Raw genomic sequence first — 27,548 nt, 5'->3', positions numbered from 1 at the left:
TGCGGAGGGAGGAGCTGTCCGGCTCCCCGCGAATGTGGCTGGGGCCGGAGCGCGGCCTCTGCCCTGCCCCTCCTGAGCGACCCTCACTCTTTTGCGGTTCGCTCCCAGGCAGCGCAGTAGGGAGAGGGCCGGGCAGACCCCCCCTCTTTCCCCGCCGGCGGAGCCATGGACGAGCAAAGCGTAGAGGTGAGGCGTTGGGCGGCGGTTGGTGCTGGCGGGAAGGGCGATGCGGGGCAGCGCTGCCTCCCCGGACCCGCAGCCCTGAGGCCGTTGGGGAGCAGGTTGGGCGGCTGCGCCTGCTCCTCCGCAGGGGATGGCGAGCGGCGGGGCCAGGCCTCTGTCGGGAGGCTGGGGCAGAGCATCCTGGCCTATTTATGGGTCAGGGGAGGGCTGGCCAGTGGCACCGGGGCCGCAGAGCTCTCGGCAGGTTCCCCCTCCCTTCTCTGAGGGGAAAGAGGCCAAACGGCACCGAGCTATGGGCGGCCCGGGAGGCGGAAAACAGATTGCAGCTCTGCGGTGGGCAGGGATGCGCATGGCAGGGAGCTTGGCTCGTGTGGGCACGGATGAGCTGGGAAGAGAGGAGGCAAGGTGTAAAGAAGTGGAACTGCAAGGTGGCCTGCAGTTATTTTATGTAGTCAGGGTTAGATAATAACCTGATGGAACATAGGAGGGACCGGTTCAGGTGATGGATGTAGAGCTGGTGCTGACGGAACCCAGCTTGGCAGGCGTGCAGGCACAGTGCTCGGCGGTGCCCAGCCTGGGTAGCCTGCACGCCTGGCTGTGAGTTGTATTAATAGCAACCAGAAAGAGAAGAATTGAAAACACTTTGTGCCTTAGCTTCCTGTAAATGCATGCATCGCATTTTAATGGTTTGCAACTATTAAAGGAGAGACTAATGCGTGGGAGATACTGAGGTGTCTGTAAGTTGAAGCCGTGCCTCACTTCTGTGCTGATTTATAATTTCACTTCTGGGAGGGGAGGGAAATGAACCCACCTGAAGAATCTTTCAGATTAAAACCAGAAGGGGTCTAACCCCTGTCCAATACAAAATGCATAACTTCATAATAAAACATATCTGTCAATGTGGGGAGCAAACACCAGATTTCAAAGTACCTTTCTCATTTGGGGGATGCAGGGAGAAGAAGTGGCTGTATTCTAGAATAACAAAATGCTTCTTTCTTCAAATGGATATCTACTTTTAAAAATTGGGTTAAATTGCATTTCTACTGCCCAGGATTGATTAAGTAGCGTCTGAGAGGATGTAGAAGTTGTGGAGCTAGTGCTAATGGTAGACTTTAAAAGAATGTAAGTCTTGTAATACTTTAAGAAATGGCCTGTCCACTTCATCCCCTCCCATTGGCATTGTGCATAACCCAGACATGCTCTGGCTGTGCATTTGAGTTGGGTCAGGGCCAGCACATGGAAACTCCTGGGTGCAGAACACACAGGCACAGCGCAGTTTCTTCTGGCAACTCTTAATCCTGTGTGAACACAAGCAGCAATAATATCTTGTCTGCAGAAAGGCCCATTTGGAAAGAGATAAGCCCAAGCAATTCCTTGAAGGAGAGCGTGCTAAAATGGATGCTATGAGCTGATGCAGCGCAGGCGAAAGTGTGGGGGAGAGCTGCGATGTTCGAGTACCTTGCGCTGAGGTGCGCGATCCATAGCTGTTTGGAACGGGGCTGCGTGCACCAAACCTGGCACTCTGCCTGGAGAACAAATCCAGCTCTTGATGTGTTTGAAGTCTGTGGCTTAACAGTAATCTCCCCTTCGCAGAGCATTGCTGAGGTATTCCGATGTTTCATTTGTATGGAGAAGCTGCGCGACGCGCGCCTCTGTCCGCACTGCTCCAAGCTCTGCTGCTTCAGTTGCATTCGGGTGAGTTTGCTGAGCACACTTTGACCTTGCCATGTATCAACTTTACAGCTGCTCAGCTTACCAGCTCGTTCTTGCTACCTTGTTTATTTTCCTGGAGTTCCTTTTCTTTCTTTCTTTCTCTTCCTGCTTTGTGATGTGTAGTTTCCCTTTCAAAGTCTTTTACAGCACCCTGAGGTAGAGCTGGGCAGGCTGTGCATTGCGTTCAGCAGTGCTAATTATAGAGACTGTCTGGAATAATGGCTGTTAAGAAACCAACATTTAATGATCCCTCCCTTAGCATGGAGTCGGTGATGCCTGTCTGGAAGACAAAAGTTGGCACAGGAATCGAATGCTGAGTTTGCACCTGCCAGTATGGAGCACTGCAAGGTTGTCTTTTGACATCTTGGAGCTGCTTTAAAATGCTTTAGCAGCCTAGGCTAAATCTTTCTACAGGGAGTCTGGTAGAGCAGGCTGAAGCAGCATCTGAACCTCAACTGGTTTATTAAGGCCGTGGTTACCAGTGTTTAGCACTTCAGTTCCAAGTCCAGACGTTGTTATGTGTCAGTGTAGAGGGAGAGGGTTCAGCTGAGGTTTTGAGACCCTGGGTAGTATTTCCAGAAATCACAGCAATCATCATTTGCTTTGAGAGCTTTGACAAGAACTGTGGGTGAGGGATTTGTGTTACATATTAAGAATGTTAGATGACAGATTGTTGCAGGGTGGTGAGAGATTATTCATGAGAATCTTTAAATGTAGTAGTGAGCTGACAAATGTAAGCCCTTCAGCTGCTGAGCTTTTACACTTGTGAGTTGTAGTGGGCAGGTGAAGTTCTTTCCCCAGATACTTCTCTTTGGAGCTTTCTGGAAGAGAAACCTTCAAAGGGCCTTTGTGGATTTGGTCATTGAACTTGCATATAAATAGCTTGAGAGGAAGCAGTAAGGTACTAATAATTCAGACTCAACAAAAATACACTTGGGGTATCTTTTGCCTTCTTTTGTTGAAACATGCTCTGTAGTTTGTGCCTGTGGGAGCCCACAGCAGGTGTGTGGTTTCCAGTGGGATATTTGGTGCCTCAGAATTCTCTGGGTTGTTATAACTGAACTGAAGTGGTTGAAGACAAGCGGTTCCTTTGTTACTCCAATCCAAATAGCAGCTTCCTATATGACTAAGTGGCTGAACAGTTAAAAGTACAAATTGTAAAAAAAGGCAGAAATCCAGAGGGCTGTAATAAACAGAAGGGACTCCTAATTAATGACAGAATGTGCTTGCTTGCAGCTCTTTCTTAAGAGTCTCTATTAAAATGCTTTTCCTTTTTCCTTCGTAGCGTTGGCTGACTGAACAAAGAGCTCAGTGCCCACACTGTAGGTAAGGTATTTTTAAAGCCAGAAATAAACTACCAGGAATTGAGTGCATTCTCCTGTTGCAGTTCATATTTTTCACTGCACTAAGTTGCATTAAATTTGTTACCTTAATCTTTTGAGACCTGCTTGCTGTTGCTGTAAAAATTGAGCCTGGTATAATGCTTACTCTGAAATATGTTCTAGCCTCATGACGAGCTAAGCAAGATCTTTGTTCTTCCCCTGTGACAATTGTTACAGTTTGCCTAGGGAGGCTGTGGATGCCTCCTGCCTGGGGGGTGTTCAAGGCCAGCTTGGATGAGGCCTTGAGCAGCTGAGTCTAGTTGAGAGACCTACTTTGTGTTGCAGATACAGATTTGTCTGCAGCAATGTATTGGTTGTTTTGTCTTTTTTTGTTTAATGCAATGCCCCCAAGCCCTGACTCCCCTTAGCACCTCTGGCTCTTGAGTACCTAACAATTCTAGTTCCTGACAGACCAAAAATTGGAAGGTAGCATGTTGGTGGCTTGCTTTTTCCCCCCCCTTCCCTAAGAGGGGGAAGTGTTTAAAATCAACTAACCAGCCATTTTCTGGAGGAGTTTTTCTTAATGTTGAGCTTTTAAAGTATTTAATAGCTCTAAAATGTTTGCAAGGAGATAAATACCTTTGAATTTTACAGAGGGGATAATTGAAGCACCACAGTGGGGATAGCTGAAATTGAAGAACCACTGAGAATCAAAATTAATTGCCCATCATTATCCAGGATCCTATCAAGAAATCTGGGAGTGGTTCCCTGTGGAGCTCTCCTGTGTGTCAGTGTGGGGGGGGTTGCAGTGGTTCCTGCCTCCCTGCAGCCCTCAGATAACCAAATCAACCTGAAACATTAACATTTCTTTGTTGGTTTTTTTTTCCCCTTGAAGTGTTTTCTATAGCTTCAGCTTTTTGCTGAAGAACTGATGAACTGAATTCACTTCAGTGCTGCCTCTTCCAGCTCCTGAAGCTGAGGTCTTGCTCTAACTCTGACCATGCTTCTTGCAGAGCCCCTCTCCAGCTACGAGAGCTCGTGAACTGTCGTTGGGCAGAAGAGGTCACGCAGCAGCTTGATACACTTCAACTGTGCAGCCTCACAAAGCATGAGGAGAACGAAAAGGACAAGTAAATGGAGCATTTTTCACATCAAGTGTTTTGCAGTTTGCCTTGCAGGCTTTTAATTTTAGCTCACTATTGAGATGAGGAAGCAAACTGGTAACTTGAAAGCTGGGTTGTGCTTGCTGTCTGACTGGGAGCTGGAGTTCATTTCTGTCAGGCTTAATGGAATGAGAAAAGCTCTTCAGTGTCTTTGTCTAGAAAACATCAACTATCCCTACTCTGCCTCAATGGAGTTAAAATGAGAGATGCAGGAAACATGAAGGGCAGTAATGCTTCTTGAGGCTCTTAGCCCTTCTTGGTCACCACACATCTGAAATGGAAGCCCTCTCTCGATGGCTTGCTCATCTGGCAGTCCCATTAGAGTGTGGGGGGTACTGATTTGGTGTCTCAGCACATAAAAGCAGAGAAGCTGTTCCGAGAGGATGTCTTCTGGTCCCTTGTGAAAATGTAATTGATAAATACAATTTGAAATAAAAAAACCCCCAAAGTCCCCCATAAAGCACTGCTGCTGTCTGTCACATTACTGCTGTTCTCCTCCTTTTATCTCTGGAGCCTCCTGTGTTTTTTGATACATTTTCTTCCTGGGAGCTGCTGTCAGTACTTTCTCAGCAGGCTTTTCTCCTGGTTTTTTCCCCTCCTATTGCCAGTGCTATTATGTTTTAAGATTCTGGAGATTTAGAGGAGAAAAGTATGAAAAGAAACACTGAAAACTGTTCAGGGACAATGTGTTCTTTGCCTGCCTCCTCCCCAGGCTCCAAATGCTAATGGAGATGGGAGGGAGAGGCATGTACTTTAGTTCTGGCCTGCTCTGTGCTTGCTTTGTTGATTGCTGTCCTTGACATCTTAACAAATGACAAAGATCAGTTTGTCCAAAAAGCTCCTGAGCTCTGTGGTTACCTCAGGAAGTGGATGATGAGGCTTTTAATAATGTGAAGTCCTAGGATTCTGAGCTTGATTTGTTGATGATACCCTTTATCTGCTGGGTAAAACTCCAATGCTGGGAATGAGCTTTCTCTGTATGTCTCTGAAGTGCTTCCTGAGAGAGCAACATTTATTTTACAAGAGGTTTTTACTGAGCAGAAGTGTTGTTCTTGCAAAAACTGCTGATGTTTTATGTTTTACTCTCAGTACTGGGAAACAAACCAAATGAAAGATAAGTTGGAGTTTGCAGACAATTCATAGCTGTTTTTCTGTTGGTAATAGGTGGGTTGTGTTTTGTTGCTTTTCTTGTTTAAGGTGTGAAAACCATCATGAAAAGCTTAGTGTCTTCTGCTGGACCTGCAAGAAGTGTATCTGCCACCAGTGTGCTCTTTGGGGTGGAATGGTAAGAGAGTTGTCATACACATGTGGTGTGTAAGAGGCTGTAAGTGTTGTGCTTGACAGCAGCTTGAAGGAATGGGGGATGCTGTGAAACTGATGTTATGGCTCTTGAATTGCTGTGAAAATGCTGTGCTTGTGTGGGTAGTTACAATTTAATGTGGACGTTGGTTGTGAAAGGCAATAGCTTCTGTTTGGAGTTAGAGGAGCAAAGTGATTCTTTTTGCTGACAGGAGCTGAGAATTGCCTTCCTTGTTATAAACTTTAGCTGGTGATGAATTTTATGGGCAAAGGAAGAAGTCTCAGAAAAATACAGATAATGCTTCATTTGTTTGAAAGTTCTGAATCTTGAGCTAATAGCAGAGTTCACCACATTCTATTATCCTTTCAATTGTGTACCTAATGAAGAGGCTGCTGTCGTGGTTTGCAATGCAAGTGGCTAGCAGTGCACTGCCCTTGTTTGGGAAGGGTGTTTTAATAATAGTAAAAATAAAGTAGCTATTCTGTTGTTATTTGACTTGTTAGAGAATTGCACAGTGAATGGAACAGTTTATTTTTGGAGTACTGTTGAGCCTCCAAATAAGTCTTGACAGGAAGTTTGATGATATGAAAGCCAAATTCATGACTCCTTATGAAAGGAAGTGAAAGACAGACTTCCTACATACAATCTGCTTTGGAATTCCTCCAAGATGAGTGATACACTAGGCAGCTTTCTTCCCCTCTCAGTAATTTAATAGGAGTAGAATAAAGTGAAAATGAGATGCTCTATTATTCCCCACCTCCTCCTCCCCCTTTTTTCTAACAGCATGGAGGACATACATTTAAGCCACTGGCAGAAATCTATGAGCAGCACGTCACAAAAGTCAACGAAGAAGTGGCAAAGCTTAGGAGAAGACTCATGGAACTGATCAGTTTGGTGCAAGAAGTGGTAAGAAATGGAGCCAAGATAAAGCTGAAGTTTTCTTGTGGTGTTCCATTGTCAAAGGGTAACTGTGAGGTGGGGGATGGGAAGAGTGCACCTTGCCTGCACTCACGGTCTGTTCAGTCCCTGTGGCTCCTGTGAAGGCAGTCCCACAGAGACATTTTGACTCTTCTTTTTGGATTATGTGGAAAGATCAACATGTTCTCAACAAAGCTTCTGTAGGTGCCAGATGGCAAAGGATGTGAGTTGGCCACCAGAGAATCCCTCTTTTGGTGCACTGCTATTTAAAAAAGCTGAAGTGGTGTCAAAATGCTTTATTCTAATAGAGCTGATTTTAGTTTCTCTAAGAGAATGAACTGTAAGTACCTCTGAGCCTACAGGGTGGGCTGTAGAGCAGCTCAGCAGTTGGAGATTTGAAGTTTGTGTACCTCCTTTTTCTTCCCTGTAAATGTGTTAGACCTTCAAACATCAGCAAGTTCAGCTTTGGCACTTGCAGTGGGAATTCCAACAGTTCAGTGCAGTTCCTTGCTTTCTGGGAAGGGTGATTTTTGTGTTGTCTGTTACATTTACCATCTAGTCTTTGTGCAAATGAAATAAGAGGAGGGTTTAAACAAGTTTCTGTATGGGGTTTTTTTTGTCTGTGCTACCACTTGGTTTGCTGCATGCAGCAGTAGGTCAGCTCTGCTCAAGCTTAGATGTGACTCTCCTGTCACTCAAATGGGCTACTTGTGTTTGTAAAGGCTTGTAGTAATAGGACAAGAAGCAATGGCTTCAAACTAGAGAAGAGCAGATTTAGATTGGATGTTAGAAACAAACTCTTTACCATGAGAGTAGTGCAGCGCTGAAACAGGTTGCCCAGGGAGGTGGTTGAGACCCCATCCCTGGAGATATTCACGGTGAGGCTTGACAGGGCTCTGGGCAACCTGATCTCGTTGAGGATGCCCCTGCTGACTGCAAGGGGTGTTTGACTAGATGACCTTTGGAGGTTCCTTTCAACCCAGACCATTCTGTGATTCTGTGTTGAGAGGATTTCAGGATGAAGGGTGCAGTTTTTATCAAATTACTCCTGTAGAGGAGGCAACTTTTCAGTGCTGTGCAGTTACAGAAGGGAAAGTGGCAGTTGTGATCACAAATCCTGATACTAAAGAATCCCCATGGGACAAATCTGTGCCATGAGGAAACGTTGCTCAGCTTCCCTGTTAACCTTTGGTCACCCACCAGAGGGCACAAGCAGGTATGCAGTGGAAGTCAAAAGATATTTACAGCTGGTGACAGGGACAGCCTGGGATAAGCTCATCTGAAAACTCATTCCTGGTTCTCACTCTGAACTTGCAGGCTTCAGTAAAACCAGGAGGAGTGTTTGGGGTTGTTTTCTGATACAGAAATAGGTCTGGAGGGAGAGCTTCAGAGTGGCCTAGGCATTTCTAGGGTATGAGAGTGGAGTCAACATGTAAATGAGTGGAACACACAGAAGTGTGGAGGCCTTGGTTTTGTGCATGATGTTTCTTTCCCCTGGTCCCTGTTTCAGGAGAGGAACGTGGAGGCCGTGCGCAGCGCCAAGGACGAGCGAGTGCGGGAGATCAGGAATGCAGTGGAGATGATGATTGCTCGCCTGGACACTCAGCTGAAGAACAAGCTTATAACATTAATGGGTAGGTATTTGCCTGATCTACTGTGAGTAGGAGCATAGTCATAGAATGGCTTAGGTCTGAAGGGAGCTTGGAGATTATCCGCTCCAACCACCCTGCCTTGGGCAGCGACGCCTCTCAATTAGACTCAGCTGCTGAAGGCCTCATCCAGCCTGGTCTTGAACACCCCCAGGGAAGACAAGCTCCCTGGGCAGCCTGTTCCAGAGTCTCACCACCCTCATACTGAAGAACTTCTTCCTATTTCAGTTGGAAAAGACCTCTAAGATCAAGTCCAACCATCAACCTAACACCATTGTGGCCACTAAACCATGTCCCCAGGTGCCATGCCCACACATCTTTTGAATACCTCCAGGGACGGTGACTGCAGCACTTCCCTGGGCAGCCTGTTCCAATGCCTGACTTTTTTCCTAATACCCAACCTAACCCTGCCCTGGCACAATGTCAGGCCACATCTTCTTGTTCAATCACCTGATGCTGGGGAGAAGAGACCAACCCCCTCCTCTCTACCTGTTTTGTGAGCAGCCCAGAACAACAAACCTGCCAGTTCTGGGCCACAGCAGCTTTCATTACTATCTTAACCTCCAGTGAATTTCTCACTACAGCTCTAATTAAAAGTGGGGGCTTGCTTGCTTGTAAAATGCTTTCTCAATCAACCTTGGTATATTTAGAAATCCTTTACCTTAATAAGTCCTGGGGCAGCTTCCAGGTTAAAGAAAAAAGAAAAAGACAAAAAGGAAAGGAAGAATGTAAAAGAAAGAAAAGAAGGGGGCAAAAGCTCAGCTTCTTCAAATCTACTAGTTTGGTTTTTTTCCTCTTTAAACACATTTTCTTTTCTTTGAACAGGTCAAAAGACATCACTTACTCAAGAAACTGAACTTCTGGAATCTCTGCTTCAGGAAGTAGAACATCAGGTGATTAACAGAAAGAGCTGGAATGTGTTCCACAGATCCCTCCTCAGTCAGCCTTCATTTCATGTGTTTTAAACTGTTAATTGGTGGCTGTTTCTTCAGCATCTTTTTAGGCTGGCATAAGGTTGCACAATTTCTTCTTGAGCAAGTGTGTATCTTCTAGAAATAATTAAAGGTGATCTCTTCTGTTGCTTGGGAGCAATGTCACATAAACCAGCAGAGTTAGGTGTTTAAGGTGGCAGCATTTAGGTGGTGTGGGTAGATTCTGTTCTGTTGCTGCCAACTGTGTGAGAGTAATGGTGGCTAGAAATGGAGAGTGAACAAAAATGTTCTGCTTCTCTGTGTGCTTCTGAGGACAATTGAACTGGTTCTAGTTCTTCTGTCTACCTGTCTTTCCAAGATGATGATGTGATATCACTTTTTTCATCTTGCTTTTAGATGGTTAAGCTCAGCTTTTGTAAAGGAAGCATTCAAGTTCTGCAGAGCTTGGTTGTGCTTGCCCTGAACAATTTCTTCTTGCTCTGAGGAAGTGGAAGGTTTTTATTCCTTCACATTTCTGCATCCAGTAATTCCCTTTCAGCAGTTTGACATCCGAGGTTGGGGATGGGGGCTAAGCTGCTTTGAGTGATGCCTCTTGTCCTGAGTTCCTTTTTCATTCCCTGAACTTCTTTTGAGTAAGAATGCTAAGCTGGCTTTATCACCTGATCAGAGATGATCATCTTCTTGCTCTTAAGTTAATAGCTGTGATGTCTTAGTTGAAAACTGGATGACATCAGGAGGATGAGGGCTCTGGCCTAGCATGCCTCTGTCTGTTGCGAGCCCTTTGTGTATAGCGCAGTCTGAAATGACTGAGCTTGCAGCCCAGATGGACTTTCTAAATCCTGATCAGCAGTATGGGTGCACCTCTGCAGGTCAGCTTTGCTTTTGCAGGGGGAAAAAAAAACCAACAAACATTAAAATAGTAACAAAATGGTGCTGCTTGGTTTTGCCCTGCAGGTACGCTCGTGCAGCAAGAGTGAGCTGATCTCCAAGAGTTCAGAGATCCTGATGATGTTCCAGCAGGTTCATCGCAAGCCCATGGCCTCCTTTGTCACCACTCCTGTTCCCCCAGACTTCACAAGGTAGAGCATTGTGTTTCCTTTCTGTTGTAGTTTGAGCATCATGAAATGGCTTAGGTTGGAAGGGGCCTTAGAGATCATCCACTCCAACCTCCCTGCTATGAGCAGGGATATCTCTCAACTAGACTCAGCTGCTCAAGGCCTCATCCGAGCTGGCCTTGAACATCCCTAGGAGGAATCTACAATCTCCCTGGGCAACCTGTCCCAGAAACATCTCATAAAGGTTTGCTTTGCTTGTTAAAAAATGTTTAAAGTAACTTAGTGCGGAGGACCTCTTTCCCATCTTGCTGTACTGCTGTTTGGAGGAGCATGTGCCAGTGAGTCTAGGAAGAAGATGTATTCTTGTATGTCTCAGCCCTTTGTAAAGGTTTTGCCAGTGGGTTTGAAGAGTGGGGAGCAGGTTGTTGCTGGAGAGCTTACCTGATAGCCATCTGTAGTGAAGGAGAGTCACACTTGTCAGCTGTATGAGCAATGGCAGCCTGTGGGGTAACATGGTTCAATCCACTTCTGTGTTAAACTTGATAGCTCTGACTGATTCTGCTCCAGGTTTATGCACTGAAAATGATCAACTACTTCAACTTACTCCTTCTAGTAACCTATACTGCAAGTAGGCTTTTCTGTTCCAGCAGGGCTTATTTTACGTCTGTAGTCCCCGCTGGGGAGTCAGGACAGCAAGTTTCAGCTGGCACTTTTTCTTTCCCCCCTCTGTTACACTTAGTTTACTGGTTTGTCCTTTTTCTCTTATTATTGGGTCAAGGCTCTCATGAGATGCCTCTGCAGGTCACCTTAATTCAGAATACCTAACCAAAATCACTTCAGAGCACGATTCCTCAAAAGAACATGCTGCTGGGGCTGGGTTCTGAGGGAATCTGTGGGGAGTTTAGGCCAGCTGGCCAAAAATAGTCTCCCAACAATTGAAAGCAGAAGTCTTAAAAGAAACTCTCAAATAATTTACTGTTCTTGAGCAAAAAGAGGTTTGTCTTGCTTTCACATGCAGTCTCAAAACTATTGCCCTGCCCTGCTTTCTGAAAAGAACAATGAAAAGCCTCTCTGAGGAGAGCTGAAATCTGAATGTTCATCTTCTGATGGCAGTAAGGTATCTCCTGCTCTGAAACAACTCACTTCAGCTTTGTGCTTTCAGCCATGCAATGGCTTTGTCCTTTCTGGAGCTACCAAGGAGTTTTACACAGAAAATTCACCATGCTGAATGAAGAGCTCATTGGCCATTACAGGTAAAAGGGCAAATCCCCTCAGACACTTTTGGTTGCTCTTCTCTTCATAACATACAATGCTTGTCTCATTGTGAGGTATCACCCAATGGGGCTTAGCAGTGGGATTTTGAGTAGTACTGAAATATCTGTGTAGTCCAGGGGAATTTCCAGTGGCTCTGGTGACCTGAGAGTTGTTCAGCCTGGAGAACAGAAGACACCAGGGGGACCTTAGAGCTGCCATCCAATACATAAAGGGATCCTACAGGAAGGCTGCAGAAGAACTTTTCATAAGGGGTCTAGTAACAGGACAAGGGGGAATGGATTGAAGCTGAGGGAAGGCAGGGTTAGACTGGATCTTAGGAAGAATTCCTCAGTATGAAGGTTGTGAGACTCTGGAACAGGTCAGCCAGGGGGTTGTGGATGTCTCCCCCTTGAGGGTGTTCAAGACCAGGTTGGATGAGGCCTTGTGCAACCTGGTGTAGGTCAGAGGCGTCGCTGCCTACGGCAGGGAGGTTGCAGTGGATGACCTTTGAGGTCCCTTCCAACCTAAGCCATTCTACAATTTTTAGTCTCTCGTTATTCAATATTTTTGTGCCTTTTTTTTGTTCCCTAGTGAATTGGTTCCAGCCTATGACTCAACTACATTTATCTTGCAGAACTTCAGGTAAGAATATATCTTGCATGACTGTGAATATTGGGAAGCTTTTTCTCTGCCTTCTGTATGTGAGCAGCGTTGTTGAAAGTGCAGGATAATCTCTACAGAAAATTGTTAGATATGAACCAAGCTATAGGAATTCAATCAAAGCCCTTTGATTTACCAGAGGAACAATTATCCCTGACTAAACTGTGAGCTAAAAAGATTTGCCATGCTAAAGTCAAGCTGCTTATTTGTCTTCTTTTTAAGGAAGATTGAGTCATTTTTTGATGAGCAGCTCCATTTGTATGAACACTTAACATTTTGCATGCTCTGTGTAGCAGCAAGGATGGTTCCAGGGTGTGAGAGTGCAAGTGTACACACAGCTTGCTGTTTCATGGAGGGGTTTGCTTTGTCCCAATAGCAAACTTTTTCTCTCCTCTCTCACTAGTACCTTGCGCCAGCGAGCGGATCCCGTTTACAGTCCACCTCTTCAAGTGTCAGGACTTTGCTGGAGATTGAAAGTTTATCCAGTGAGTTATTTTCAACTAGAGTTCTTATCCCATGCAGAACACTGAACCAGCATTCATATGCTTCTCTTGTGAGGAAACAGCAGGTAGCCTCTTCTCACACTGTGTATTGAAGCTGTATGAAAAGAAAATGAGTTTGTAGAGTTGATCACCAACCACTGGAGCATTCCCTCTCTGCCTCCAGATATATCCAGCATGAATGTTCTCTCTCTAGGTAATCAGAATAACTGAAAAGCAGTTAAAATGAGTTTTCCCTATATGCCATAGGAATGGGGAGCTGGGAGGAGAACAAGGCATTAGCTGAATTACTGTGCATCACAGTTCTGTGTGTTGTACTGAGGTCCCTTCTGTGGGCTCCACGTTCAGATTTCTGAAGCAGTATCTTTGTCAGGGTTGGAATGTTACCCACCAGGTGTGATCTTCTTACAGCTCACTGGTCTGCTCCTTGTATCCAGGGAGCTCTGGCTGCTGCTCCAGCTGTGTTTAGAGAAGCACATGGTTAGTGGTGTAGAGCAGGTTTGGTTTGTTAGTGGTTTCCGGAGGGAACTGGATGAATCTGTTAGCCCACGTGTGCAGAGAGTTGTCCTCTTGCAGTGCAGAGGCAGACCCCTGTGTAAGTTCTCAGTGTTGCCCAGTCAGGATTGCCTGCATCAGGTGTGCTCTCAGAAGGCATTCAGTCTTATTTTTTTAAATGGTAAGTTGAAATGTTTCTCCTACCCAGAGGACTGAAGTTGAACCATTCCTTCGTCCTTGGCTAAGGTGAGTGTTGGGAATGTGTTTCTCTTCATCTCTGGTGATCCTAATCTTGTTTCTCAGTGAACTGACCTCACTCCTTCATGTTGCATGTGTTTTCCTGAAGAAATTGTTCTTTCAAAAGTCAAGTAGCTTTGAAGTGCAGCTGTATGGAAAATATTTCAGAACTAATGGTTTTAACCTGAGCTGTTTCCATGTTGAGAACTTGGGAAGAATTGGGCTCTCATAAACTGCTTGAGGAGATTTTAGGAGGCTTTTTTTTTTTACTGTTTTTTTTCTGTTTTTCCCACACTGACAAATATTTGCCTATTCAAGTCTTCTTAACAGAACCCCTAAGTAATTACAAGTTTTGTTTTGGGATGTGTGTCTGAGATACCAGGACTAGGTGGCATTCCTGCTTCTAGGTGTAAGCTCCGCGTTGGCTCAAGTTGCAGTGAGAGAAGGCTAACAATCAAAACCAGCAAACAGAGTAGGTTACTGCTGCAAATTCTGTGACTGAAGCTTTTTCTGAGCATTGAGGCCATATCAAGGTGTTCTGATTTGGTTTTCTGGCTTTGCCTTTCTTTTTTAAAACAAATTTCTCAACTTTATTTCCTTCAAGGATGGGAATGGAGTAGTTCGGGGCTACTACCTCTCCGTGTTCTTGGAGCTGTCTGCTGGACTGCCAGAGACTTCCAAGTAAGCAAGCCTGTAGTAAGAGCAGCTGTTTGTTTTCTGTCAGTAAAGCATCTGGAGAGGTTTGCAAAGAATGAGTCCAGGTTCTACAGTCTTGCCAGGGACTTGCAGAGTCCTCTTGGAAATAACAATGAGGCTTCTGTTGTCCATTTGAATCGTGCCCAAAGATAATATTTTACAGTTGTTACTCTGTGGCTTTCTTGAGATGAGAAGAGAGTTGGCAAGACAAACAGTATCCATCTCCTGCTGTTCAGTCCTGGAATTGGTTTAACTCTCTGCTTCCTACTTCTATTTTTTTTTTTGTCTTGTACTGTTCAGATAAATCACAGAATTATTTTGGTTGGAAGAGACCTTTAAGATCATTGACTCCAACAGTTAACCCTGCACCACCAGGCCACCATTAAACCTGTCATGGAAGCATAGAATCACTCTGGTCGGAAGGGACCTCTAAAGGCCATCTAGCCCAACCCCTCTGCAGTGAGCAGGGTCATGCTCAATGAGATCAGGCTGCCAGGAGCCCCATCCAGCCTCCCCTGTATCTCCATAAATGGGGCCTCAACCTCCTTCCTGAGCAACCTGTTCCAGTGTCCCTCAGCACCACGACCAGGCTGAATCAGCTCTGCAGCTGGGCCCGCAGGCCTCCCTGGCAGAGCAGGTTGTTTAACTTGATACAGCAGCAACTCTGACATCTTTCTGTTAGTGATCCCTGTGACCTGTCCCTGTGCAGGTACGAGTACCGGGTGGAAATGGTTCACCAGTCCACCAACGACCCCACCAAAAACATCATCCGCGAGTTCGCCTCCGACTTTGAGGTTGGGGAATGCTGGGGCTACAACAGGTTCTTCCGGCTGGACCTGCTGGCCAACGAGGGCTACTTGAACAGGCAGAATGACACCGTGATCCTGAGGTGAGGGAGGCAGCTCGGTGGGGCTCCTCTCTGCTGTCATTTTGAAGTGTCACACCTACAACTGAAACAGGAAGCAATGAAGTTTGAAATCCTTGTGACCTGTTCTGTCGTAAATGGATTTCACCCTTGTAGGCTTGGAAGAGGAAAACGGGTCGAAGGGAGCTGTGGAAACTTCAGGAATTTCTCTTTTGAGAAGCAGCTGTAGCTGGGTGGTCTGGGTTAGAGGGGCTAAGTGAATTGAAGGAAGGAAAAAGGTGTTTTCTGTCTCTTGAGAAACAGCTGTAGTGAGCACGGGAGAACTTTGGGAATAAAGGAAGTCAGCAATTGAAGGCACCTAATGCTGTCAGTTGGAATTGCAGTGTTACAGCAAAACCTAGAAGCTTATCCATCTACTTCAGATATTCTCTGTACAATCCTGCTGCTGTTGAATGCTTTCAGTGTGTTAATTTTGGTAGTGCTGGTCTGTGAAGACAACCCCCTCAGAACTGCCTCTCCTGCAAGATACTTCCTGTGGCCATTCTTTGCTCAGGATACTGACTGTGGCAGTAGATTTTGGCTGCCAGGTTTATGTCTTCATTATATTGTTGTGGGATGTTCTCATGCAGAGCTTTTCAGCTGTGTGGTTTTGGGGGGGACAGGGAATAAAAACTAAATCAAAATACAGCCCCAAAAGCTTTCCAAATGCTCCTTTTGAAGGTTTGAAGTGCGCTCACCAACCTTCTTCCAGAAGTGCCGAGATCAGCACTGGTACATTGCTCAGTTGGAAGCAGCTCAGACAAGTTACATCCAACAAATAAACAACCTTAAAGAAGTAAGTGAGATGCAGATTAATGTAGAGTTACCTTTATGGGCCAGTCATTGCTTCTACAATGGGTTGCTGTTGGTAATTTGGTATTAAGGTTATTTAAGCCAGTAGATACTCAACTGCCTGCCTTTGGCTTGCTGCTGCTGCTGCTCCATTGTCACCTTCCCTCTGTGCTTTGTGTCCCTCTCCTACACAAGAGGCTTGCCATTGAGCTTTCCCGGACTCAGAAGTCACGAGGCATTTCACCTCCAGACACCCATCTCAGTCCCCAGAATGATGATACTCCAGAAGCAAGAGCAAAGAAGTCTGGACAAAGCACTGAAGTCCTACTTGAGAACATGGCTGCTCCAGGATTAGTGCTAGATAACAAGGAAGAGGAGGAGGAGAAGATCCAGCATGAAGACTTCAACGTAAGAATTGTCTTTTTCTTACCTCTTTGTGTAGCTTTTTGTGATGGGATAGCAGTAGAAACATAGGTGAGCTCCTGAAGTGTAAATGAGGTCTATGATCATCTGTGTGGAAATGGGAGGTAAGATACCTGAGAGCTTGCAGGGGGAGATGTTGCTGGAGAGGTGTTCCAGAACAGAGCTAATGGATCCCACCACAGAGTGTCCAAGTTGCAGCTGAAAAATCCAACTTCTGTGTTTGTTACCAGTGTTCAGTGTGCTCTGAGAGCCTCCCAACCCCTGTATGAGAGTGTGATACCCTGGGGAGAGAGAGTTTCTGTCTGTCACTTCTGGTGAAGCACCAAAGTGCAGCTGAAAGGTTTCCTTTTGTAGCAGCTTGTTCTGTTTTTCCTGTAGCACGAGCTCTCTGATGGGGACTTGGATATAGATCTTGCTGGAGAGGATGAGGTGAACCACCTGGATGGTAGCAGCTCTTCAGCTAGTTCAACAGCAACTAGTAACACTGAAGAAAATGATATTGATGAAGAAACGATGTGAGTAACTTAATGCATTTTAGATCATTACCTTGTCTCGTAGGGTGATCATCCCAGTTCCAATGGAATTCACAGTTCTGCTTTGTGGGGGAATTTGAGTGCAAAGTGAGAGGTGTTTCCTTTTACTGGGAACAACAGAGCTGGGAAGAGATGAATAAATGTTGCATTTTCAGCCAGCTCATTGCTGTCATTCTGATCCCCTCATTTTAATGTTGTATTCTGTCTTTGACAAGTGATAGTCTGTGAAGGTCCTTTCTCCAAACACTGTAATAAATCTGTTTCTGCACTGTAACGGAAGAGGTTTGGTATTAGGAAGTGTTGTAGTAGTAGGAGAGTGCTGATGAGGACAATTGCTGTAACTAGAGCATTTAAGGTTTTTAGCTGAGACAATGTCAGATCCTGGAATCTTCATTAACACCTGAGGATTTGTTGTAACACATACAAGTATAGATGTGTACAGGATCAGATGCTGCAGTCTAGCTGCATTTGGCACTTTTGGACTCTTGCTTAGCAAGTCAGCCACGTAATCAGCACACTTTGGTTTGTTCAGGCTGTGTAGCTTGGACTGCAGGCAGCGCTGCTTGCACTGTTGGGGGTTGTTTTCCAGGTGCCTGCCATAATGTTTAACAGGAGCTGAAATAAAAGCTAATAATGATGATCATCTCTTTTTTTCCACCCCAATCATCTCCCTAAGGTCTGGAGAAAATGATGTGGAATATAGCAGTAATATGGAGCTGGAAGAAGGAGACCTCTTGGAGGAAGCAGCAGCAGCAGCTGCTGCTTCTCCTGGAGCATCAGGTATGAAAAGCAGCCTGCAGAAATTCCCATACATGCCAGACGCTGCTGGATTCCTTCCGCTCTTCTTCTTGGCAGCAACACCAAGCTGTGTTCTGCAGGCAGTTCTATTTTGGGAAATGCTGCATCATGTGCTTTGGGCTGATGATTGCAGTGTGGCAGAAATGTTTCATTGGCTCCATAAAAGAGAGGGGAGGGCAGGGGTCACTCTTTGGAATGTGCTTGTTTAGAAAGAAATCTCTGAGTTTGGAGGGAGATTTTTCTGCCTCTTTGGAACCTCCTCTAATCCCATCAAAAGTAGACTGACAAGCTCATGTCTGTGTGGCCTGCTGGTTATGTGATGAGTTCACTTAGCTTGTAGTGCACTGTAAAACCTGAGGTACGTGGAGGGAATGAAGAATCCTTCCAAGTCAAGCAGAAATCCATGTGAAATGTGCTAATGAAGATCTCTTGCTGCCTGGAGATGTTTATGGCCTAAATGAGCAATAGGTTCAGAAGATGATGAGAGAATTTGTGTATATTGAGTATAAGGATGTGTTTATTGGATATAAGAACCTGTGTTTGTGGCAAAGAGAGCAGAGGTGCCAGGTGCTGGAAGTGGTATTTATGGTGCTGTGGAAGTCGTGCTAGTGCTTGAGTAACAGAACGTCTTCACTGCCCTGCTTTAAGCTGCTCTTCCAAAACATCTTAAATTCCTTTGCAAGTTGAGGGCCATGTCTGTTTCCCTCTGAAAGGACAGCCTTTAGGAGCACAGTGCCTGTGGAAACAGCACTTAGTGAGGAGCTTTTAGAAAGGAATCTCCCACAGCATGTTTAAAATGGTGCTTCTGGACTTAAAAGTTGAGTTAGAAGCGTATCTGCTTGCTTTCAGAACCCATTAAACAATACTGATGCCTTCCTAAGTTTCTTGGAATGTTTTCATTCCTGAGCTTTTAGAACTGTCTTTTTGTGTTTACAGGGAATTATGTATCACCTGTGTCATTTCTGTGCACACTCTTTCCCTCTAACTCTCCCTTAGGTACTAGCCATGGCTACACCAGTGCAAGTGGAAGACCTTCAAGGCGAGGAGGAACTGCCCTGGGCTCAACAACCAGTAGCAGTTTACTTGATATAGATCCCTTGATTTTAATCCACTTGTTGGATCTAAAAGACAGAAATGGGATGGAAAACCTTTGGGGCCTTCAGCCACGTCCACCTGCCTCTCTTCTGCAGAGCAGAGGTAACTACTCCACATCAAGTGATTGAATTCTGACATGGAAATGTCTTTGAGAATGCAGGCCCAGAATTTGAAGCAGATTTGAGGAGGGGAAAAGACAGTGACAGGCAGCTCTTTACACTGATGGCTTGACTTCTATGTCCTCTGTGCTCATCAGTATGCTGCATCTTGCTGCCTGCTCTAACACTTCTCTGTCTTAATGGCTGACCTTGGCTTGGGAACGCTGGATGACTCAACTGAAACCACAAGTGTGTGTCAGGGAGTGTCAGCTCAGCTCATCTGGGGGGATGTGACTGAACTGGCTGCCTCTGTTGTGCAGCAAGGTCACAGAGAGAGTTCACGTAGTTTCTTTGACTACAACCATGGAAGATAAATGAAAGGCCCTTTTTCTTGAAGGGGCTAGCCCTGGAAGACACAACAAGGTGGAGCAGCTGCTGAGGAAGCAGCTACACCCCTCACTTGACACAGGGTGTACATTCAGTGGCTGGGAGCACCAGTGTATGCCAACACCAAAATTAATCCTGCAATTTACTGTTGGATGAAACAGGACTAGAAAAATGTATGTGGTGGTAAGGCTGGAAAAGCAGTGGGGAAAGCAATCCTGATGGTACTTAAATAATTGAAGACTTGAAAGAGTATTTGTGGTATAGTTAGGACCCTTCAACAGAAAAACTGCAGTGAGCTGATGTGCAGCAAGAGCAAGGTAAGTGACAGTCCTGGCACCTGTGGCCATCACTGAAGGTTGCTCACTTCTCTTGTGGTGTTAGTGAAGGATTACATTTTAAACCAAAGCTCAGTAATACATGGATCATGATTAACATACATTTGGAGCTAGCTGGCCCATTACTGCCAGGTCTTATTTCAGGTCATTCTGAAGCAACCATCTGGTGACTTCACAGAAGAGAAATGACAGCCCATTTGCTACTAATAAATGCTTGCTTTTGCTGCTGCAGTGGCGCTGGTGGTACTGAATCCAAAAGCTAGCTCAGGCTGTTTGCTCCTTTCTGATTAGCTTTTTTTAATGCAGTCACATAAACAGTCAGATGAACTTTGGAGCTGAGTGTAATCCATATTCCCAAAAATGGAACTCACTTCTAGAAGTTCAAAAAAGGGGAAGGCAGCACATGACTGTAAGTCTGTTTTGCCTGGAAAAAAGCCCAGACAAAACCCTTCAGAGAGGGCACTGCACTTTGTGCTGTGCTACTCCACAAGATTAAGCTCTCCTGTTGTGTTGAGTGGTTTCCTGGTCATCTTCAGCCACTGGCTACACAGCTGAAATTGCCAGTTTTGCTGAGGTTCCCTTAAGCCTTGACTGTTCCCAGAGCTTATTCAAGTCAGTCAGCTAAGAGAAAGCTGCTGTTACATTTGGAGTTTGCCAGACTTCACCTCCTAAGGTGAAGGTTTCCAAGAGCCACTTGGCTTTATGGCTCTGAACTCGGAGAATTTCAGACACTTCAAATAGACATCAAAGTTGCTCTAATTCTGGCTGAGCAGTGTGTTGGCTTACTAGGGGTATTAGCTTCTCAACCTGATCTCCTGCTGTTAGGTACTTAAGGGAATTCCTTCCCTAGGTTCTGATTTCTGAGTTGTGTGTGTCGCCATGATGTGTTGATAGCATGAGACTCTTCAGACACACACTCAAGGAATTTGATAAACTCGTGTCACAAATTTGCCATCAGGTGGTAACCAGGCTTGTGGACTCAAGCTTGTCTGGCAGCAGAGAGTAAGTAGCTTAGCTGGCATCAGAATTCATGCAGCAGCACTGGGAGCCTTGCTTCTTCCAGCCGGTTTGGAGCCGTGGCAGGCAGGGAATGCTGTCCCCGTAGCGCTGCAGTGCTTGTGGTGCCATACCAGGACAAAGGAACCTGTCTCTCACCCTCACTTCTCATAGAATCTCTTTGGTTGGAAAAGGCCTTTAATGTCATCATAGACTCATAAAATGGCTTAGGTTGGAAGGGACCTTAAAGATCATCCAGTTGCAACCACTCTGCCATGGTCTTCCTCCAGCCCAGGTTGCTCAAGGCCTCATCCAATCTGGCCTGGAACACCTTCAGGGAGGGGGCATCTAACAACCTCCCTGGGCAACCTGTTCCAGTGCCTCTCCACCCTCATTGTCAAGAACTTCTTCCTAATCTCCAGTCTAAATCTCTCCTCTTCCAGTTCAATCATTCTCTAACTCCAAGTCTGCTGCTAAACCATGTCCCTCAACACTGCATTTTATAGCAGGGCAAAAGGTAGAATTGTTCCAGCTGTTCAAAACAGACATCTCTTCCTAGTTGAGAACAGTTTTACTGACCTGTTGTGCTCTTTACCTTCCCTTTGGTCAAGCCTCATCCTACTCTCTAAAAGACCGCGACCAGCGGCGGCACCAGGCCATGTGGCGCGTGCCGCCCGACCTGAAGATGCTGAAAAGGCTGAAAACTCAGATGGCTGAAGTGAGGAGCAAGATGTCTGATGTCAAAAACCAGCTCTCTGAAGTGAGAAGCAGCAATGCTAGCTCCTGTGATGGACAGCCCAGCTTCTTCTCCATTGAGCAAGGTGCTTTAGCTGCCTGTGGAACAGAAAGCTGCAGCAAGCTGCAAGAGATCGGAATGGAGCTACTGACCAAGTCCTCAGTGACCAGCTGTTACATAAGGAGTTGTAAGTGCATGGAAGAGGGGGGATTTAAGTGGCAGTGGTACAGGTGGTTTATGCAGCTGGAGATAGACATTCTATAGTTACTGACACTGAAGTGCAGCTATAAGAATCCAGAGCTTTTAGTACATTTACTGAAAATGGCTTCTGCCCAGCTCAGTGAAAGCACCAAAACTCACGTGGTAAACTGTGAGCCCCACAACCTGCCTTTCCCTCTTGCTCCCAAGGTCCTTTGTTACACTGGACTTCAGGAGCTGAGGGAAGGGTTTTGGCTATCTGATGGCAGAAGCAGTCTGGGTGATGGCTTCCTGAAGGCTGTCTTCAAGCAAGTGAATGCTGCTTGTGTAGTCTTGGCTGCGCCCATAGTTAGTTCAGCTTGCCTCCAGAGCACATCTCTGACAGGAAGGGTGTGGAAGGAGTTTTGTGCAGGACTGGGAGTTAATGGGCAATGAGACTAATGGGGTCTTAGCTTCATCTATAGCAAGCATAATGGCAGAATACTGCAGCACTTTGAACACCTGTCACAACATTTTTGCAGCTGCAAGTAAGAAAGGTAACTCCCCCAAGCCTCTGCGCTCTGGAGCGGCAGGTAGCCTGTCCTTGCGAAGAGCCATGGACTGTGGGGACAGCAACCTGCGGCTGAAGGCAGATGGTCAGGCTGCTGAAGGTAAGCAGGAACATCTCTCCTTGTGTGGTGTGATCCATCTTAGCAGCTGTGGTGCAGAGGCTTCTCAAGTCTCTCACTTGACAACCAGAGTTTCCATGAAACTTGTCTGGCTGCTTTCTCAAAGGTGGTTAACAGAAATGTGTTACATGTTACTTCTGGGCTCTGTGGAGAGGTTTCAGGAGCTGACTTTCTGATCTGTGATCTACACTATAAGGTGCTGACCCAGACTTAAATTGTGATTTTGCTCAGGGGGATCAAACTTTGGATACAGATGATGAGAGAATTGGGATAATGCTGCTCCTAAGTTTTATGACGCCCTTCCCTAAGGGTAATGAAATACTTAACACAGGAGGTGGTGTTTTGCCCCTCTCAAGTGTTCAAGGAAGGAATGGGACATGACAGTTGGGTTTTAAAATGCTAAACAGATGCAGAAGGCTTGGGTGAGAAGCTGGACAGTACCATCAAGTCATTAGAGAGTGTAACCAGAATCTCTGTGCCCAGTTTCACCCTTGTCCAAGGCTAGAAAGGCTGCCTCGTTGCACCCAAATGACTTCCCATCTTTAGCTGGGGTATGTGATAGGGAAGAGAGTGTCTGTGGTACTAGAAGACAAGTAGAGTTTGAACTGCACGAGATGGGGAAGGATTAATCTCTACTTCCCTGAGTCTCCCATCAGACATGGCAGCTGAAGCAGCAGCTCTGTGTGGGTAGAGTGGGTATCTGCTGGCATACCTTGCCCACATGTTGACTTGAAAATGAAAGGTGTTAAGAGAGGGTGGGCAAGGTGCCCTTGTGCATCCAGGTGTTGGGAACCAGGCTGGTGCTGTGGATGCTTAGCCCTTTGGAACAGGGCTGGGTGTGCTTTGAGTTTCTCCCTCTCTCTCAGCTGGCATCGGGAGCTCGAAGCTGAGCAGTCGCCACCACTCTGCAAGGCCCCTGGCTGGCAGCAGCGCTGCTGAGGCACTGCCCAAGCCAGAGGAGAGACCTTGTGAAGGGTCAGATTCTGATGTGGGAGTTTCTGGCTTAAATGGCTTAGCTGCTGTAGAGAAGACCAGAAAAGCTGGTGCTCTAGGGTAAGGGGTTTATTCTCTTTCCTTCTTATTATCTCCTCACCCACCTTCCCTTGATCTAGAGAGGGAAAAAAATCCCAGTCTGCTAAAGCCAGGTGCTTGTAGCACAGGAAAGAAATTACTTTGAAGTTTACTTGGTTGCTGCTGTTCCCTCTGGGTATCAATTTTGGGGTTTAGAACTAGGTTACAAAGTCATCTTCTGGGGTTTTTTTGCCTTTTAGTTTGATCAGCTGTGTCTGGAAGCCTTGTTTGAAAGGCAGAGCCAGTCTGTTTTCCCACCATTCCTTGCAAAATATATCCTCTAACTGAAGGCACTTTTGATTTCCTCATTTGGAGACAGTATTTTTCACCTTGACTCTACTTTCAGCAACTCCCTGTTGGCTAATTAAGTGCAGTGGAGTACTCTGTTGTTGGGGGTTTTTTGCCAGCTAGCACAAGTCATCATTTTTGGGAAGATTCTCCTTGTAAGCTTTTCCAGGTTTATTTGTTTTTAAAGATTTTAGGCATTTCTAAATGCCTAAATTTCAAAGCTGGAAGTTGAAGTGGGTGTGCAAGAGGTTTAAACAATGAGTAAAAGTAGATGTGGCACTACAAGGGTTTGCTTCCCTGGCTGGGTCTAAATCTGCATTTCTCACGTGGGGTTTTGTTTCTCTGAAAATCTCCCTTAAGGTCCAGTTCTAAAGGTTGTCGAACGGAAGGAGGGCAGACAGGGGGTCTGGAAAGCGGCTCTGAAAGTGGTGAGCTGCAGGTTGTGCTTTCTGAAGGAGCTGCGGCAGCCCCAGAGGAAGGTAAAGTGTTTGTTGTGGAGGGCAAATGCTGTGTGAGAGTGCTCCAGGCTATGGTGATCCATTTCTGTAACGGAAAGAGCTTGAAGGGGAAAGAAAGAGGGGAAACACCACCCCCACCCCCAAACCTGCTTTCATGGCTGCTCCACTTTTACTGTACCATTTGGCAGCTGTAGCATAAATCTGACTGAGAACAGCTCTGTCACTGCTGTCTGTGGAGGAGCAGTGACGTTGGGGTGCAGCAGGAAGGTGAGGACCTGGCAGATGACATTGCACAGCGCTGCTGTTTCTCTGGAATGCTGCTTGCTTTTTGGACCTGCTGTTGTATCCCCAGGTCTTTGCTTTGCTGTTCAGCTGCGTGGCCTTGAAAAATCGTTTCTTATCTAATTAAAATAGTAGCCAGTGACCTTGGCTTTTAAGTCCCCTGCCTTCAGGGACAAACCACATTGGTTACTACCTCCACATCCGCACTAGGATCTCTCTCTCCAGCACTTCATTCATGTTGGGCGGTGTACGTAAGCCAGTTTCCTTAGAGACTTGAAGGAAACTTTCCCCCCCTCCCTTCCTGCATCCTTTCCATGCTGGAAAAAAATATTACAGGGTTTTTTTGAGAGTCCACGTAGAAGAGGGTTGGGTTTTTTTTTCTTATCTTGCCAAAACTCTCCTGCCTTCCACCCCTGCACTCATTTGAATTTCAATGACTGAATTGTAGCGCAAAGCCTATATTAAGGTGCCAGCATCCATCTCTATCTGCAGTGTGCAATATTGTGTGGGAGTTGGCATTTACAGAAGGTCTCTGTGACAAAACTGAGTTTCTGCTCTTAGTCACTGCAGCGTGATCGTGATGTGCTCCTGCAGCTCTCCCATTATAGCAGAGAGCCTAATAGGAAAATGTTTGAAAAACTGAAATCCTTCATTGTTAAAAACCCCAGGAAACAAATCTGACTTCCCCCCCCCCTCCTTTCAGAGGAAAAACTCCACTAGAATTGGCACCCTTCTCAACTACTTGGGGTTTTTTCTCTTAGCAATGAGTATCAGCTCTTCAGAGGTAAAAGAACAAAGCCCTTGTGTCACCTACAAAACTCTACACAAGGGAGAATTTTGACTGCTGTTGATGTACACCCAAGCTCTGGCAAAGCAAAAGAAGCCACCTGGATTGTCAGCAGCTCTGGTCTTTTCTTGCAGGAAAAGCATGGCTTTGGGGTGTGAAATTTCAAATGAGTATTGCTGCTCGAAGGGTCTGGTAGATACATCTGCTCCACAGGTCCTGGTGCCTCCTAACTGTTAAAAAAGCAATGTTCCTTTTCTCTCCCGACTGTAGAAGTAGATTGAGCAGCTGGCAGGGGAGTGCAGCTCAGACAGGAAGGAGCTGTGGACACCTGAGTCTGCTCTCAGCTCTTGAGAGCACAGTGAAGTTGGGCAGTTGTCAAAGCTGGTACCCATACCCTGTCACTTTCCCAGTGCTTTGGTGAATACCTTTAGCTCTGAGCCTGCTCCTTCTCTCTGCTGCTTCTGCTGGCTTTTGGTGTTTGATATTGGTAACTTACACGTCAAAACGTGGAATGCTCCAGCTCCATAGGTCTTGCTGCCATCGTTGTTTGGTTTGGTTCTTTTTCTCCTCTTGTGGTTTTTGGTTTTTTTGGGTTTTCTTGCAGCTGGGGTATGTCAGAAGCATGTCCTTCATCTCCTACCAGGAATGAGCAGCGACAGCGACATTGAATGTGACACAGAAAATGAAGAGCAGGAGGAGGTCACCTCTGCCTCAGACATGTTTAACCAGGCCTTCTCTGTCCAGTCCTCCAACGAAGGTAGGGTTGGCTGTGTGAGCTCACCTCCCAGACACTCTTCGTGTCTGCCCCAGCACTGCTGTGCCCAGAAAGCTGCAGAAGCAGTGACCATTGGTGGTGCTGCAGGGGCATTAAAGCGCAAGATCTGGAACTCCTCTCTTGGGATCCTAATTGAAACCAGAGCAAAACAGGGGAGGGGAACTCCTCCTATCCTTGAGAAGTCAGTTTAGGTGAGTCTTCAGGGGAAGTGCTGGAAAACCCACAGCTCTCATTCCTCTGATTAGGAACTCCCCATGTACCAGGCTCACGCTGCAAGTGGGCTGATTTTGGGGAGGTAATGCTGCCTCAGACATGGATGTGCAGCTTAATTGGCATCAGTGTGCTTTGAGCACCTCAGTGTAGCTTCAAAAACTCATCTCCTGTTTCTGTGGAAAGCTTTAACCTTCTGATTAAATTAAAAGCTGTGAGGTGACAGCTGATGCTCGGTGAAGTTGACTTTTAGCCTGAAGAAGCATCCCACACCACCTTAGCAGTGTGGCCAAATAGCTCTGCTCTGGAACTGGAGTTGGCTGCTCTGCTGTCTGCAGCAGGCACTAAAACCTCAGAGCTCTGCAGAGGAATCAAAGCACTGTTCCTGTCTGTGCTTCTCTGGCGATACCTCACAGTTAAAAACCCCTGTGGCAGCCTTGCCTCTGTGGTGAGCACTTTGTGTACCAATAAGGGATGAAGTACAGCAGTGGGCTTTGCAGGTGCTGGTTCCCATGACTGATCTGTGAAAGTTATTTGGCTTTGCTTTGGTTTCAGCCTCAGAGCAGTGCTCACCATTCCCAGAGGGTGAGCAAGCTGGTCCTGATGATCTCAGCTTTGTTACTGGAGAAGACAGCACCAGGTAATTGTAACTGTTGGCCATAGCCAGGCTGAGGTGGCTGCAGCCCTGAGGGATGCAGTTTGCCTGTGCTGCTCCTCGAGCTGCAGCGACCAGAGCTGCCATTGATCTTCCCCTCCAGAGCAGCAGGTGTTTGTCCAGTCTGCCCTTCTAAGCTGTGGTTTTAACACAGCCTTTGGACTTTGGGAGGGCTGGCTGAGCTTTGCACCATCATCAACAGAAAACTCTGACTGGGTTTAAGTACCTGGCATAGAACTGTGCCTTGCGCAGTCGTGTTTGCTTGAAGCCCTAAAGCTGTCCTGGTGTGAGGCTTGTCAGTGACAGCTGCCTTTTCTTTGGAAGCAGGTAGAGGAAGACTCGGGGCCTGAAGACCTGCTGGCTGGTGTCCTTGGGAAGTTTATTCACTGGAGCTTAGTCCGAGGCTGCTGTTCATGGCTGTGTGCATTCTCCATCCCCTGCCATCCTCACCTGGTTCTTCTGCTGTCGTCTTAAACCTGTTACCGGGGCACAATGACCTCTGAAGGCCTTACAATAAAGGTTGCATTCCTGCTGGTTCTGCCAGCTTCAGATGCTCTGAAAAATGTCTAAAAGGTGCTGGAGCCCTGTTTTGGGCTGTGTGTCCTATTGTGTCATAGAATAAGCACCACTGTGTGAATGGTGGTGTGGCTGCTGAGCGCCACAGGCGCAGTAAGACAGCGCTGGGGTGGAAGGGCTGCTGCAGAAGTTGTTTTCCTCGGTTCCTGGTGTGGACCAACCAAACACATTGCCAAACTGTGTGCCACTGTGCGTTGCATTTTGAGCTGCTGAAGTTACTTGTGAAGCTATGACAAAAGCTGAACAAATTCTGGGCTAGTGACAGAGCATGAGCACTGGTAAGCAGTTGCTGTCCTTGTCTCAGCTGGCTGTACCCTGTTCCCCTGTGGGAGTGCTCCACACTCAGTGCTGTACAACTCATCCTTTTAAACTGTTTGCACTTTGGTAATAAAATGAATGTTGAAAC

The 27,548-nt window shown here is 46.2% G+C and overlaps 1 protein-coding gene across 6 annotated transcripts; it reads left to right on the top strand.

The window, feature by feature from the left end:
• Nucleotides 1-27,548, top strand: TRIM37 (tripartite motif containing 37). 6 transcript variants are annotated; one of them, XM_054166201.1, is made up of 25 exons: nt 1-186; nt 1,777-1,878; nt 3,182-3,222; nt 4,232-4,348; nt 5,579-5,666; nt 6,465-6,587; nt 8,110-8,233; nt 9,074-9,141; nt 10,135-10,259; nt 12,081-12,131; nt 12,553-12,634; nt 13,986-14,062; nt 14,787-14,966; nt 15,663-15,777; nt 15,969-16,181; nt 16,575-16,711; nt 17,406-17,509; nt 18,524-18,724; nt 21,050-21,361; nt 21,894-22,022; nt 22,907-23,093; nt 23,760-23,878; nt 25,531-25,683; nt 26,467-26,551; nt 26,894-27,548. In XM_054166201.1, the coding sequence occupies exons 1-25, from the start codon at nt 166-168 to the stop codon at nt 26,895-26,897; spliced, it is 2,958 nt and encodes a 985-aa protein (XP_054022176.1). In that variant the 5' UTR covers nt 1-165; the 3' UTR covers nt 26,898-27,548. The 6 variants fall into 6 exon arrangements, with proteins under 6 accessions (XP_054022176.1, XP_054022181.1, XP_054022179.1 ...); XM_054166202.1 differs by having other exon boundaries at nt 2-186; nt 25,570-25,683; nt 26,891-27,548; XM_054166200.1 differs by having other exon boundaries at nt 2-186; nt 26,891-27,548.

Source organism: Dryobates pubescens, chromosome 13 (assembly GCF_014839835.1).
Source record: "Dryobates pubescens isolate bDryPub1 chromosome 13, bDryPub1.pri, whole genome shotgun sequence".
NCBI lineage: Eukaryota > Metazoa > Chordata > Aves > Piciformes > Picidae > Dryobates > Dryobates pubescens.
The sequence above is the reverse complement of the archived record's forward strand: the minus strand, read 5'-3'. Positions and strand labels throughout refer to the sequence as shown.

What these genes read in the sequence shown, in the direction of transcription:
- TRIM37 (XM_054166200.1), top strand. Translation starts at nt 166, where the DNA reads ATGGACGAGCAAAGCGTAGAG. An exon ending in GAGGAGAACGAAAAGGACAA is followed by an intron (nt 4,349 to 5,578) that starts GTAAATGGAGCA and finishes TTCTTGTTTAAG; the next exon opens with GTGTGAAAACCATCATGAAA. An exon ending in GTGCTCTTTGGGGTGGAATG is followed by an intron (nt 5,667 to 6,464) that starts GTAAGAGAGTTG and finishes TTTTTCTAACAG; the next exon opens with CATGGAGGACATACATTTAA.